At 37.0% G+C, this 14486-nt stretch overlaps 1 protein-coding gene across 1 annotated transcript in view; it reads left to right on the top strand.

The window, feature by feature from the left end:
• RYR2 (ryanodine receptor 2) overlaps positions 1-14486 on the top strand; it is a 663784-nt gene that overhangs the window by 235911 nt on the left and 413387 nt on the right. The window contains exon 3 of the mRNA XM_058669392.1: positions 12591-12699. Within this exon, the coding sequence (XP_058525375.1) occupies positions 12591-12699 (109 nt within the window). The remainder of the gene's footprint in view (positions 1-12590; positions 12700-14486) is intronic.

The raw sequence follows: 14486 nt of genomic DNA on the forward strand, positions 1-14486 counted from the left end.
AAAAAGACAAACAGATTGTCTCCTGAGAACTTCCAAAAAGAATCAACGTTGCTCTGATCTTAACTTCAGTCCAATGAAACTGCAGTCAGACTGTAGATATCTGGAACTAATAGGCAATAAATTTTAAGTCACTGGATTCATGGTGATTTGTTATAGCAGCATTATAATACTGGATGTGTAGTGAATAAGATTTGTTGACAGTCTTTACTCCTATTTCTGACACAGAAAAACGCTCTTGTCAGACATTACTACAATTAACCTAATATATTATGTGCCACCATTTAAATATTTAGGTTGGAGAGCCTATAACATTTTTAATGACATTTGCATATATCATTTTATCACAGACCTCACTTGACTTCAAATCCCTGTTAATTTTTCCTTTTTCTTCTTTACATAGTTTATATAGTTTATATATATAGACATATATATGTTTATTCATTCATTCTTTAGCTATTTACCTTCTAATTGTCAGTTTCTATGGATGTCAAGCCCAGATAACAATATTCTAGTTAAATAAAAATTTAACAAGTTCTTTTGAAATACTGTATGAATAACTTAGTAGGAAAATTAAATTTAGAAAGATGACTACTCAACAAACATATTTTATGTTTCCCTGATCCTGGCTGAAAGAATAAAAAGTGATACATGTTTTATGTTTCATTGTGTGTTTTCAAAGGCAAAAATACTTTCATGCATCTTGATTAGTCAGCCTTGAAAATAAAGCTTTATTGAAGAAGATGATGAGGTTTTATATTCGTTAAAATTTGTCTGTTTAGGGCCCTGTGCAATAGCCAAGTGGTTAATCCTCACCTTGGATGCACTGGTATCCCATATGGGCACTGGGCTGTGTCCTGGCTGCTCAGTTTCCCATCCAGCACCCTGCTTGTGGCCTGGGAAAGCAGTCGAGGACAGCCCAAAGCCTGGGACCCTGTACCTCTGTGGGAGACCTGGAAGAAGTTCTTGACTTCCTGACTTTGAATTAGCTCAGCTCCAGCTATGGAGGCCACTTGGGGATGAATCAACAGACGGAAGATCTTTATCTCTGTTTCTCCTCCTCTCTATAAATCTGCCTTTCCAATAAAATAATAAATCTTTTTAAAAATGTGTGTATTTAAAGGTCTAAAATTACAGAGGCAGAATAGGACATTAGCCTTTCAAGTGCTCAAGTTACTAATCTGGATTTGAATATGCTGTGGCAAAGACATTTTTGGTTTTATTGAATATGTTTACATTTAGTATGAATTGTTCAAGTTAGTATTGTAGGCAAATTATAACCTGAAAAAATGCATTGATTTCATTCTTACAGAACATTAAAGTAAACAAAAATGATGTACCTATGCTGTCAAGGGCAACGCAGTGCATGCATTGAATGAGTGATGTGTTCTTGCTAAGTAGGCCTTCTGGTTGCTCTGTCTCCAACACAAAGCCATTCCCACATCCTAGTGCTAGTACAGTAGTCTGAGTGTTAACCAGGTCCTTCCTGCTAAGTTGGGTATGTTTCTGGATCAAATGTTAGTAGAAACTAGAGTTATCCTTGTAAAAGGCATAAAGAAAACCAGCAAGTCTGAGTGAAAGATTGGAAAATATGAGGGAACCATTTACTTCAGAAAAACAGAAACAAAAATGCTTTTCTGAATGGATGGTTGCTATTGCTTAAGAATCACATGTACTTTGAACAGTGTATGTGGAAAGAAAGAGTGAATGTTACCACGAAAGAGCTTGTTAAGGTCAAAGTAGGTTAGCCATCAGTGGCTAGGGATTGGTCTTTCCAACTTGGGAGTCTTTACAAAGAGATATGCCTCATGATAAAACAAGAAGGATTTAAAAAAAATTTCTTTAGTTTTTTTTTTTTCAGTGTACCTCATCCTTTTGTAAATTCTAGTAATTGATTTCTTATTAAGTATTCATGAATTTATCTTGGTTTTTTAGGATAGACCCTCTTTGTACTTTTTGTCCTATGTTGTTTCTTAATAGCTATTAAAAACAAGACAATTAGTTCCATATTGTTTCCTTAATATATCTGATGTAAAAGGGGATTTTAAGGGAGAAGCCCCACCCAGTCTCCCACCCACCCCAGGTCCCGGATGTGGGGCATGCTATTTGTCTTGCCCATCTTCCAGTAGCGCCTGAACCTTTTTACCCTAATTATGTCAAGATTATCAGAAAAAATAAAAAATTAAATTAAATTAAAAAATAGCTATTAAAACCAGCTTAGGTACTCCTTTCAGTATCTAAGCATCCCGTTTGAACAATAAAATACATGATTGTGTGAAAAACAAAGTAAAGATGAAGAGTCTTGGGAAGTCCCTGATTTCTACTGTTGCTAACACTTCACTTGTCTTTGTACTCTGGTGAAAGGGGCTGCAGTTGGTTTTTCCAGCAGATAAGGTGTGTCTCATAAAGACACATTTCAACAAACATTAGAAACTCACTAGACTGTTCATTCTTCAGCCAAACAGGGGTTCAGTATAACCTGTAGTATAATGTGGATGACATTACTATAAACTGGGACTGGCTTGGAGAAAATAAAGATGGTTATTTTATAGGGGATTCTCTAATTAAATCTTGTCATTATGATGAAAGCTATTATAGTATTTTGTGAATAAAGTGCTTGCAAGAATGTAATTTAACCGCGAAAGAATTTGGGTCCTTTTCAGACATATTGGATCTTTCAGATTAGCTAGCCACATGTGAATGGATTCTTTTCTTATATTCCTGAGTTTAATTTCTAACCAGACTTTAACTCCAAGCTCCTGTGTAGATGTGATTCTACAGTGGAATATCCTGAAATAAAACTGCACAAGAAAAATTTATCTTTAAAACTTTTAAAAAAGATTATTTATTTGAAAGGCGTAGTTAGGAGAGACAGGGAGAGATGGAGAGAGGTGGAAGAAGTGGGAAAGGGAACAGAGAGAGCACGAAAGGGGCGGGTTGGAGAGAGAGTGTGTGTGTTAGAGGTTTCCATAAGTTAGACAGGGCTGAAGCCAGGAACCAGGAGTCAGGTGTCATGAGCTTCTTCTGGTTCTTTCACATTGGTTCAGGGGCTCAAACACTTGAACTGTACTCCACTGTTTTCTTGGTGTATTAGCAGGGAGCTGGATTGGAAGGGGAGCAGCCTGGATTCCAACCAGTGCCCATATGGGATGCTGGTGCCACAGTCAATGGTTTAACCCACTGTACCACAGTAATAGTTACTAAAATTAAAAAAAAAAAAAAAAAAAAGCTTGCCTTTATTTACTAGAAAAGCAAATAAGGGTAAGGTAGAGTGAGGAGAAGAAAGAGGGAAAAGAGGATGGGAAAAAGAAAGCAGAGAGGAGAGAGTCTTTCATCTATTGACCATTCAACGAAAAGCTAGGGTTGGGCCAGACTGAACTCAGGAACCAAGAACTTAATTTGAATCTCCCATGTAGATGGCAAGGATCCAAGTACTTGGGCCACCACTTCCTTCCTTCCAGAATATACATGAACAGGAAGTTGGAATTAGAAGCATATTCATAATTGATTGCCCCTGGTAGTGTGTTCTCTGCTGTACTAAATGATCAACTCTCCTTTTGTTTGTTTTTACAAAAAAAAAAAAATATTTAGGGCCTGGTACAGTGGCCCAGTGGCTAAATCCGTACCTTGCATGTGCTGGGATTCCATATAGACAGTGGTTCAGGTTCTGCTGCTTCACTTCCCATCCAGCTCCATGCTTATGGCCTGAGAAAGCAGTAGAGGATGGCCCAAAGCCTTGGGACCCTGCACTTGTGTGGGAGACCCAGAGAAAGCTCTAGCCTCCTGGATTTGGATTGGCTCAGCTCCAGCCATTGTGGGCACTTGGGGAGTGAATCATCGGATAGAAGATCTTTCTCTCTTTCTCTTTGTAAATCTGAGTTTTCAAGAAAAATAAATTTAAAAGTATTTATTTGAAAAACAGAGTGGTTAGTTAATGAATCTTCCATTGCTGGTTCACTCCCCTAGAGGGCCACAACAGCCAGGTTCATGTAAACTTAAACTAGAAGTTTGGAACTCCATCCTGATTTCCCATGTTAGTGATATGGGCCCTAGTTTTTTAGCCATCCTCCACTATTGCCTCAGGCTCATTTGTAAGGGGTTGGTTGGGAAATAGAGCCCCCAGGACTTAAGCTGGTATTCTGCCAAGGGATTCTGGCTTTGCAAGCAGTGGCACAGACATGTCCTAAGGTTAGTCCCTCCAAAAGTCTGATTTTCTTTAAGGTTTATTTCATGAACACACTGTTTTTTCAATATCAGTTTAAATAAAAAAATTTTAGAGCATTCTCAAAATACTATAGATATTGTTATTTTAACATGTTTAAATAACATGTTAAAAAGTTAGTATTTTTAAGTAATTCTGACATCTTTAAAGTTAGCAGTGTTAAGTAATTTAAAATATTTCATAGGGAATTTTTGTAAATATTTTCTCAATGGTCATTTTGTGAAGGTGAATGTGTCGTATCACAAAAATTATGTTTGTTTAAAGAACTTTGACCATGAAGTAAAGGAATCCATGAAGGATATTCGGCAAACACAAAATGAGTAGGGTGCTGTGGAAGGTGACAAAGTTTACCTGGGTTTAAAGTATTGTGAAAGGTAGATGACGATTAAATATATGTGATGTAATGTGATTGGAATCATCAGAATGTTTTCATGGATGAGGTAGCATTTGAACTTTGAGTTCAGGGATGTGTGCAAACTGGAAAAAGGAGAAAGGTTGCAAAAGAAAATGTATAAAGTGAAATAAAATTTTTCTTAAAATCAGTACATATAGTTATAGGTGGGCAAATTAGATTGAAACCAAAATACAGGTACCGGGTAGAGATAATACTTAGGTTTGTAGACAGTGTTTTTTTTTTCCCACAAGTCTGTGATAAATCTGGGGTGATACTGTGCTTTTAATTTGGTAATCATAAGGGGAATGAACTGGATATGTAAAGACAGGGATTAGAGAGAAGTTATCCAGGAAGTTATGGGAGACATTCAGGGGGTAGGTATTATGGTATGGCTGGTTAAGTTGTTGCTTGGGACACCCATATTTTGTATTGGTGGGCTTGTTCAAGTTCTGTCTACTCTGTTTCTGGCTCAGTTCTCTGTTAATACATCTTGGAAAGCAGCGGATGATGGCTCAAGTGCCTGAGCTCCTTCCACCATGTGGGAGGGTTTGGTGGAGTTCTTGGCTCCTGGTTTGGGCTTGACGTAGCCCTTGGCATGCTGTTGTGAGCATTTGGGGAGTGAATCAGTCAGTGGAATCTATCTTTATCAAGTAGATGAAAATAAATAGACTTTACAAAAATTAGGTTCAGATGTGAGGATTAAGAATGTTCACTAGTAAAATAAAAATAACAGGTTCAAAATTGTATTTTTCCTTTGTTTCACATATGTGTATTACAGCTGAGTTTTAGGGCATCGATGATTCATTTGAAATACAAATGTGAGTAGATTGTTGATGCTTCACAACATTTCTTGCCTTACATTTCCTTTTTAACATTCACCTGTAATAGCTGCTTTCTCCATCTGTCATGATACAATAAATCTCGTCTTTTATAGGAGTTTTGAAATAAATTCTTCTCCACTTCTTTAACTAAAGGTTTTGACATGAATATCCCTGGTAATATCACCTCCAGAGGTTCTACCATTTGATTTCCCTGATAAACCAATAGCTTTGAAAACCTGGGGTCAAGTTCTCCTGTTAGGATTACTTTCCTCATTGCTTGCTGCTTCTTGCTTTCTCCTTTTCTTGTAAATACTCTCCCCCTCAATCCCACTGTCTTCACTGGTTTCTTAATGTCCAGTTTCCCCAAGGTCAGTGTGAGGCTGTCTTTTCTATCAAGTTTGTCCTTGTGATCGTTTCCTCCTCTTTCACTCAAAACAGCATCTATTTCAGAGATTTTTTTTTTTGATGAAGTGTCAATCAGTTTCTAACTGTAGACTAAAAACAGACATGTAGTAATACTTTAACTAGTAGTGGTCATTTTAATTATCTCAGGGTGTGGATGTTCAGATCTTTCCCTCATGGACATATGTGCATCTGTATGGCTCACCTGGCATATCCTATGAAGTTCAACCAATGTCCAAACTTAGGGTGCCCTTGATGAAATGTTTTACCATCTGTCTCCTTAGATCTGTTTCCTTTCCTGTGTTCCTTACCCTGGCGAATGGCAGCATTGTTTGTATGGGAGTTCAGGTGTAAAACTGTTCATCTCCAGTTTCTAGTGGTGCAGTTAGTTCTCAAATTCAGTTTTCCCTCTCCTGTATGACTGTCACTTTTGCCATGGTTTAGGTTCTCCTAGACTTGATTACATTTGATTTTTTTAAAGATTTGTTTTTATTGGAAAAGCAGATATACAGAGAGGAGGACAGACAGAGAGAAAGATCTTCTGCCTGATGATTCACTCTCCAAGTGAGCGCAACGGCCAGTACTGCCCCGATCTGAAATGATCCGAAACTGGAAGCCAGGATCTCCTCTGGGTCTCCCACGCTGGCACAGGGTCCCAAGGCGTTGGGCTGTCCTCGACTGCTTTCTCAGGCCACAGGCAGGGAGCTGGATGGGAAGAGGGGCCGCCAGGATTAGAACTGGCGCCCACATGAGATCCTGGCGTGTGCAAGGCGAGGACTTTAACCACTAGGCTATTGCACCGGGTCCATGTTTGATTTTTAAAACTACTCACTGCACCTGGCGCAGTAGCTTAGTGGCTGAAAGTCCTTCACTTGCTTGCTCTGGGAGCCCATTTGGGCACTGATTCTTATTCCAGCTGCTCCACTTCCCTTCCAGCTCCTGGCTTGTGGCCTGGGAAAGCAACATCATATAGCTTGACATTTTTGTGACTTTCAGTGTGTGTATATTTGTGTGAGTATGGGTGCTTATTCTTTCCCAGCAGGCTCATTGTCACATTTAGGTTTATTTGTCAATCATAAGCTCTAGCACAAATAATGAGGAAGACAGAAAGAAAATAGCTGAGAGCCAAACTAAGAGGACCTTGAACATGGCATTGTGGTGTTATCTTTGGGCCAAGCAGGTGTGCCTCTTAGTACTTTCTGGCTTGGGCATGGCGTTACATTTTTTTAAACTCATATTTGTAAAGTAGCTTAATAATATTTAGCTTGTAAGGTTGCGATAAGAATTAGCAATTAGCACAAAGAGGGCACATAAAAGTGACATAGCTGTTATTCACATTATTGTTTCTGTCATTTTTCTCTATATTCTTGAAACTGCATGGAATATCATTGTTAGTGTAATTGCTAGCAGGAAGTTCAAGGTATTAAAAGTCTCAGTCTGACTCCACTTGAAGTTTCTAGTTCCTTAGTTTCTAAGTGATTTTCCTGAATAGATTCTACCTTGATTTGTTCAGACTGATACTTATTAATTGATTTATCTTCTGCTTTTTAAAATTAATTTAGATGAAATTAATCTAGCACATTTTCACAAAACAAGACACCTGCAAAGAGTGACATGGTTGGTACTTGTATGGTTACACCTGAACAAACCTGTGCTCTATAGTTAACTAAAATGGAAGAAATCGTATTACTGACCAAATGATTTCCTCTGGAAACCCCAATTCTTTTCCTTTCTCAACTTTAAGTGAAACTCCAGACAGGTCACAATTTGTTGGTTATCCTCAGCCTATGTTTATGTGAGTTACTCTCGCTTCCTTAAGCAGAGTAAGAAACAAGGACTGTGGCTCTCATGACCTCTCATGACAAAGTTTATCTACAAATAATTAGGTTTATCTGATGACGGTGACTCTGTTTTAAAACCCAGATCTCCCTTTCAGACTATGAGCCTGTGAGTGGATTACACCTAAACTTCCATTTCACAAAATTCTGGAGGCAACACTCTTGATCATCAGAATTTTCAGTGGAGACACTACTGACTTCATTCAGATCTGCAATCACAGGGATCTTTTGAGAGCAAAACTGATAATCTCATTGATTCTCATACTCAGCAGATATTTGGGACACACGTTTTTGTCTTATTGTATCTTGGGATAACAGTGCTTATTACTACATATTGCGAATGCATGCATACATATACACACAAAGGTTTATCAGAATGCTTGTGAAAAATGGAATTAGGGGCTGGCATTGTGACTAAACAGGCTAATCATTCACCTGCTAGTGCTGGCATCTCATATGAGAGCCAGTTTTCATACTTGCTGTTTTACTTTCCGTACAGCTCCCTGCTATGGCCTGGGAAAGCAGTGGAGGATGAACCAATTCCTTGGGCTCTGCACCCATGTGGGAGACTCAGAGATGCTTGGCTCAGCTCTGACCATTGCGGCCGTTGGGGGAGTAAAACAGTGGTTGAAAAATCTCTCTCTCTCTCTCTCTGTCTACTCTTTTTTTTTTCTATAAATATGCCTTCCAAATAAAAGTAATATTTTTTTAAATGACATTTCCAGAAATGATTTGAGGGAGTTAGTTAAAAAAGAAAAATGAGATTAAAATGTGTTTGTTTTGGTGCAAAAATATTTTAAATCCATGAATGGGTTTTTAATAAAATACATTTTCTGTGAAGTTTTAAACTGCTCTTTTATGACTACAGTAGACCAAATATTTACATTAATTATTTTGTTTGGTTTATTTGTCCATTTATCATTATAAGTAAGTCTCCAGAAAGTTCATGAAACATATATATTAAGAAAAAAATAACTACATATAGATTCCAAACTTTTTTTGTAGTGAAACAAACTTATAAATTTCATTTTATACATGCTATTTGGAGTGTTTTCTTGTTTACTCAAATAACACCAAACTTTTAATTTACTTGTGAAGCTACAAACATTTAAGTGGATTGTTGTGACATGGAGTCCATTTCCTGGAAGATCATACATACAAACTTATAGAAAACTAGAAATTATATTTTAAATGCCACCTACATAAGCAGGCATCTACCTACCATCTGGAGAGTTAATATGAAGACCTTTTTGTAGCTATTGACGTTGATCTTTACTATCTTGAAAAATGGAGTGGAAATTGGTCTGCCCTAAAAGGTTAGCTTTACTTAATTCCAAGGGAGAAGGCTACGTCAGTTGAACTGTTAGTTTGCGTATGTGGCTTTTAAGCTACCTGTATTTTGTCACAAAGTTCAATTCACAGCAAAAGTATATTCCCCAGATTTCTTTGATTGTATTATTTTCAAGATACCATGTAACTGTATGCTCATCAGTTATGCCTCCTACTCAAAATGTGTGTGAACAAATGTGCCCTGAGCTCTTTGGCGAATCTAAGTGAGAAAGGCATGGCGTGGAGCATCAAACTAGTATACTGTTAGCTTTAAATTTGAACATTTGAATATTAGAATTTGAAATATTTGAACTATTAAATAGAATGTCATATCCACCTAATATTATGTTTGAGGACTGGTATACAAAACATGGATTCTGGAGAGCAAACTGAACACAGAAAAAACCATATGTGTATCTGTTAAGTCACAGAAGAATTTCATTGTTAGTTGCTAAATTGGCACAGCTGTGGGTCATTGAGGTGGTGATGTATTGCTAATTACCATGCATTTAAACCTGCTAATATATATTCTCCCACCTGGACCCTAATAGTGATAAGAATGCCAAGTGCAGTGGCTTGAGTTTTTCTGAAAATTCAAAGCATTTAGGCCTGGGGAAACCCAGACATAATCTTCATCTGCTTGGAATATATGGTTAGCTTGTCTTTCATAAAGCTAGTCCAAGAAAGTTAGAAAAGATATTTCTTGTTAAAGTCAACAAAGTGTGATGAAGGAAACACAACAGGGCAAGAAAAACTACCCAGAACTATGAATATCCGTGTAAAGGTGTGAAGCTCTAGGCATCACATATTTAGTCTGGGAATATGGTAAAAATTTTATGATTAGAGTTTTGAAAAAATATGAAGGGAAAAAAGAAACTAAGATTTTCCTCAACATCTTGGTTAATATCTCCTTTTCACAATATTTCACATAAGTCAACAAGATACAGTGCCATCGTTTTGTTGTCATTCGAGAATTTGTAAACATTTTGAAATGATATTATTACCATCTGGTAGGTGAAATTTTGCCTGGTTTATGTCACCAGTTGGTAGATTAACAACAAGCAACTTCATCTTTTGGAGAAGACTTTAGTTTGATGTCCCTATACTCTGGAGAGAAGTTGACCCTCAGTAGTTAACACTGCTTTGCCAAAGGTCGCTTAACGGATGGGAGGCTGAGCAGAAACAAACCTGCCTCAAATTCAGACAATCTGCTGAGTCTTCAGCTGTACTGTCTTCACATTTCTTGGTGTGAGAGTAGACTTTCTCTTAATTTATTTTTCTTTGAACCTAAGCTTTCAATCTGAGACAATTTTCATTCACTGTACAAGAATTTTCTAGTTTATGATGCATTGATTTTCTTGCTTGAATTTCAGAATAATTCTGTTACATGGGTATTTTTCCACTTCCTAAGTGGATAAGATCAGACCTGTCAGACTTGACTTCTGATTACTGTTTGGTGCTGGGCCCTATTCCATGTGATGCCAAACTATCAAAATGTAATACATTATTAATTCTCAAAATATGTGTTGCAATACTTTTGAGCAAAGTTGAAAGACAATGTTGTAAAGTTGTTAACCTTTCATCATAGAAACCAAGGAATATCAGAAGAAAACAAAAAGTTAAGAAACCTATGCCTTTAGAGCACTATCTATATCTTTATTAGTTTGCTTAATTTATCAAAACAGGTGAATCCATAGTTTGAAGTCAGGTCTTCGAACATTGAGCACTTTCCTTGTCTAACTCATTATCTTAGGTTGGTAGTGGTTGTTGGTAGTAAACTAAATGGATGTGTGTGTAGCTGAACACTTGACTCAATCTAACAGTTAAGTAACAACATGGTTGCATCTATTCTGCATAAGGAAGATACATGTTTGCTCATAGATGGTGAAATCCATGATATATTAGTAACTTAAAGATTGTAAATTGTGCAGAGTTCTATATGTTTCTGTATGAACATAGCAAAAAGACCTGACAAGATGCACACCCAAAATCCAAGAATGGATACTTCTGGGAAGAAGAGAAAATGAAAGGAGGTTTTCAGTTTTTCCATGCTGTCTGACTTCTCTTCAAGGAGAAAGCAGCCAGGGATGTCCCAAAGCCTAGGGACCCTACACCCAAATGGGAGGCCAGAAAGAGGCTCTGAGCTCCTGGCTTTGGATCAGTGTAGCTCCGGCCATTGTGGCCACTTGAGGAGTTAACCACCAGATGGAAGATCTTCCTCTCTGTCTCTCCTCCTCTGTGTATATCTGACTTTCCAATAAAAATAAAATAAATCTTTTAAAATGAGCAAAGACATAAGGATGTTAATGTGGATTTTACACAGTGATAACCAGAGGGATGGTTTAATGTGGCTTGTGTTGTATGAACTACTGGTTTTAGTTCAGTTAAGGTAATGACATGTTTCAGTGGGTTTCTAAGTGAGTTAGGTGATTAAGTGAAAGCCAAATGGTTTGATAGATACCTCAGCGGGATACCTAATTGATTTTCCATAGCCTCTCTAGTGCCAGGAATCCAGAGGCTGCTTTGTGATTGTACTTGGGGGAATTTTCCCTGCAAAGGTTATTTAGGGAGAACAGTTTGAATTTATTATTTTTTAAAGTGCACAATTAGTGCTGTTAGCTTGAAGGTTGTTACCTGTGCCAAAGTACACATATCCTGATGAAATTGATTTTGTCTCCATATTAAAGAGCATTAATGGGGCTGGTGATGTGGCTCAACTTCTTAAGCCATGGTTTGGGAATTGTGCATCCCTGGTTGTATTACCTGGTTGAAATTCTCATTAGTCTACACTTCTGATCCAGCTTTCTGGTAACGCTTCTGGGAGCAGCGAATGATGACCTAACAGGAGTGGCCAACATCAGCCCATAGGTGGGCCATAAAAAGGCTTGAGAAATTATTTGGTCTGGGTCTGCCAACGCAAGCACAATTGGCATTTGAAACTCAGTAAACCTAAAAAAGACTGATTTTTACGTTGGGAATTTTCTGTGGCCAGCGCATGATATTTTAAATATTCACATAGCCCTTGGCCAGTAAAAGCTTCCACACTCTTAGAAGTACGTAGGTCCCAGTTCAATTGTATTTGCTCAACCTCATGATTAATTTGAGGTATGTATTTGTTTTCTGTTCTTTATTTTTTTTTTAGTATGATGCTTGGTAGGTTCAAAATGTATAATTAACAGTCAGAAAGACCTAAATTTGATCTTGTTCTGAAAATTTCATACTCCTGGGAGTTGGTATAAGCAATCTAACTTCTGTATTTTCCTGTCTACACCACGACAGTAGTAATCCTTATCTGGTACAACAAGGATGTTTCCTGAAGGTACTTGGTACATTGCATCTAAGTAAGCATTTGATACATGGCAGCTTGTGTGTGTGTGTGTGTGTGTGTGTATTTGTGTGTGTGTGTATGTGTGTGTGTGAAACATGTTAAACGTGAATAGTCATGGCAGTGTTTCCTGATGATTTGGGAACTCTTAGTAGAGGGATGGCAAGTATTCTTTCTCTGTGAAAGACATTGGAGTCAGCTATAGCAAACCAGGTCTGTGTGCACTGTGCTGCTGCTCATGACTGTCCTTCTTCCCATGCAGAATGTCCCTCCAGACCTCTCCATCTGTACCTTTGTGCTGGAACAGTCTCTCTCGGTCCGGGCCCTGCAGGAGATGCTGGCTAACACAGTGGAGAAATCAGAAGGGGCAAGTACTCAGTTTTTGCTGACTTGCAGGATTTGAGGAACTGAGATGCTGTCTGTATAATTTCTTTGTCCAGTACTGGAGATGTGCTTTTTCTAAAATGTCAATGTCTTTTACTTTTGATTTTCATAGGTTTGATTTTCTGTCTGATCCAGCAGGCTGGAGTGTCTTGCATATTTTAAAGAAATCAATTGATTAATAAAAATACACAGCTCAGTGTGACTGTTTTCCTTAGCCTCATGCTTACATCAGTGGTTTCTAAAAGAAGTTTTCGTTGGACATTTGCTTGTTTCTCTCCATATTCAGAACTGCTGTCATTATTGTTTTAACCAAATGTTTTATGCATGGCTATTATCATTAACTTTTATTTCATTTTTAAATGCCTTTACCATGTGAGTGTGTCCTAAGCTTCTTATGGTTAATAGAATTTCATGGCACTGTTGCATATTTTAGGTAAGAAACTGGGATGATCCAGCTTTAGTCAGCTGTAATTTCACAAACAGCTAATCATTTCCTTTTGACAATTGAAATTCTTATTCTGTCCCTTAATGCAAATATTTTTCTTTGAAAAATCTGTTTGGCTATGTTAAATATTTTCCATGAAGCTTGCCTTGGTTGGTTTTTGAGGTATCATCCATTCTTAAATAATTTTTTTAAAGATTACAATAAGGTGTAGGCTAAGTGGTCATATGTTTTGATACTTTCTTTTTTATTCTGATAACTATAGTATAAGGTTTAATAAGCTGTATTAGTTCTAGAGGTCACACAGAAAAATTTATTTTACTATTATTAATCTATGTATTGCCGTTGCTTTTTAAATCATTGATATGATTGGAAAAAATGATAAGATTGAAAAGTGAAAACCCCTAGCTTCATAACAGTGGGTGGTCCATCATGATGTACCGTTGTTCGCCTCACCCTTGCAGTTTTTAGTTTTAGAGTTATGGAGCTTATAATTTAAATTTTTATGATTTCGTTCTAAATTGTACTGTTCTCATGGAAATTGGGGGAAGGGGAACCCCAGACTATGCAGAATGTACAATAAAATTCAAAATTTAAAGTAAAATTAAAACAGAAACAAAAACAAAAAATGGTACCATTCTCTTAAATGTATGTTGAGGAACTTTAGTGATTTTTGACATTAGACTAAATACTTAGTGTACAAAAACTGCACACATATTGTGTGTATTTAAATTTTCATGTTGACTTTGGTTACACTGAAGTTTGAAATTAGTGAACTAAAACATATGAAGTTTCCTTTAAATTTTTCTGTTCTGTCTTCATCACTTTTAGGATAGGCTTAATTTAAGGATTTAGAATTATCTCAATTCACAGGTTTCATCTTTTCTGATTTTTAACATCCCTAAAGCTTATAAAATTTGAAAAATAAGCCCCTTTTTACAAAAAGATCATTTTTATTTTGTGTAAAAATCTAGAAAAACATATATTTATTTCACTTGTTTTGCTAGTAACCAACTTAGGACTAAATCGCCATAAATTAAATTTTAATGTTACTAAGCTGCTTTGTCTAAATTTAAAAACTTTGGAAAGGTCTTTTATCTTCCCCAAATCTTCGGGTTGGTCTCAGGAAACTAAATATTTTGTGTGTAGAAGAAGGTTTTTTTTTTTTTTTTTTTTATTGGAAGGGCAGATTTTTACATACAGAAGGAGAGACAAGAGAAAGATCTTCCATTCACTCCCCAAATGGCTGCATTGACCTAAGCTGAGTTGATATGAAACTAGGAGCCAGGCACTTCCTCTAGATTTCCCACATGGGTATAGGATCCTAAGGCT

Source organism: Ochotona princeps, chromosome 10, assembly GCF_030435755.1.
Source record: "Ochotona princeps isolate mOchPri1 chromosome 10, mOchPri1.hap1, whole genome shotgun sequence".
Taxonomy (NCBI): domain Eukaryota; kingdom Metazoa; phylum Chordata; class Mammalia; order Lagomorpha; family Ochotonidae; genus Ochotona; species Ochotona princeps.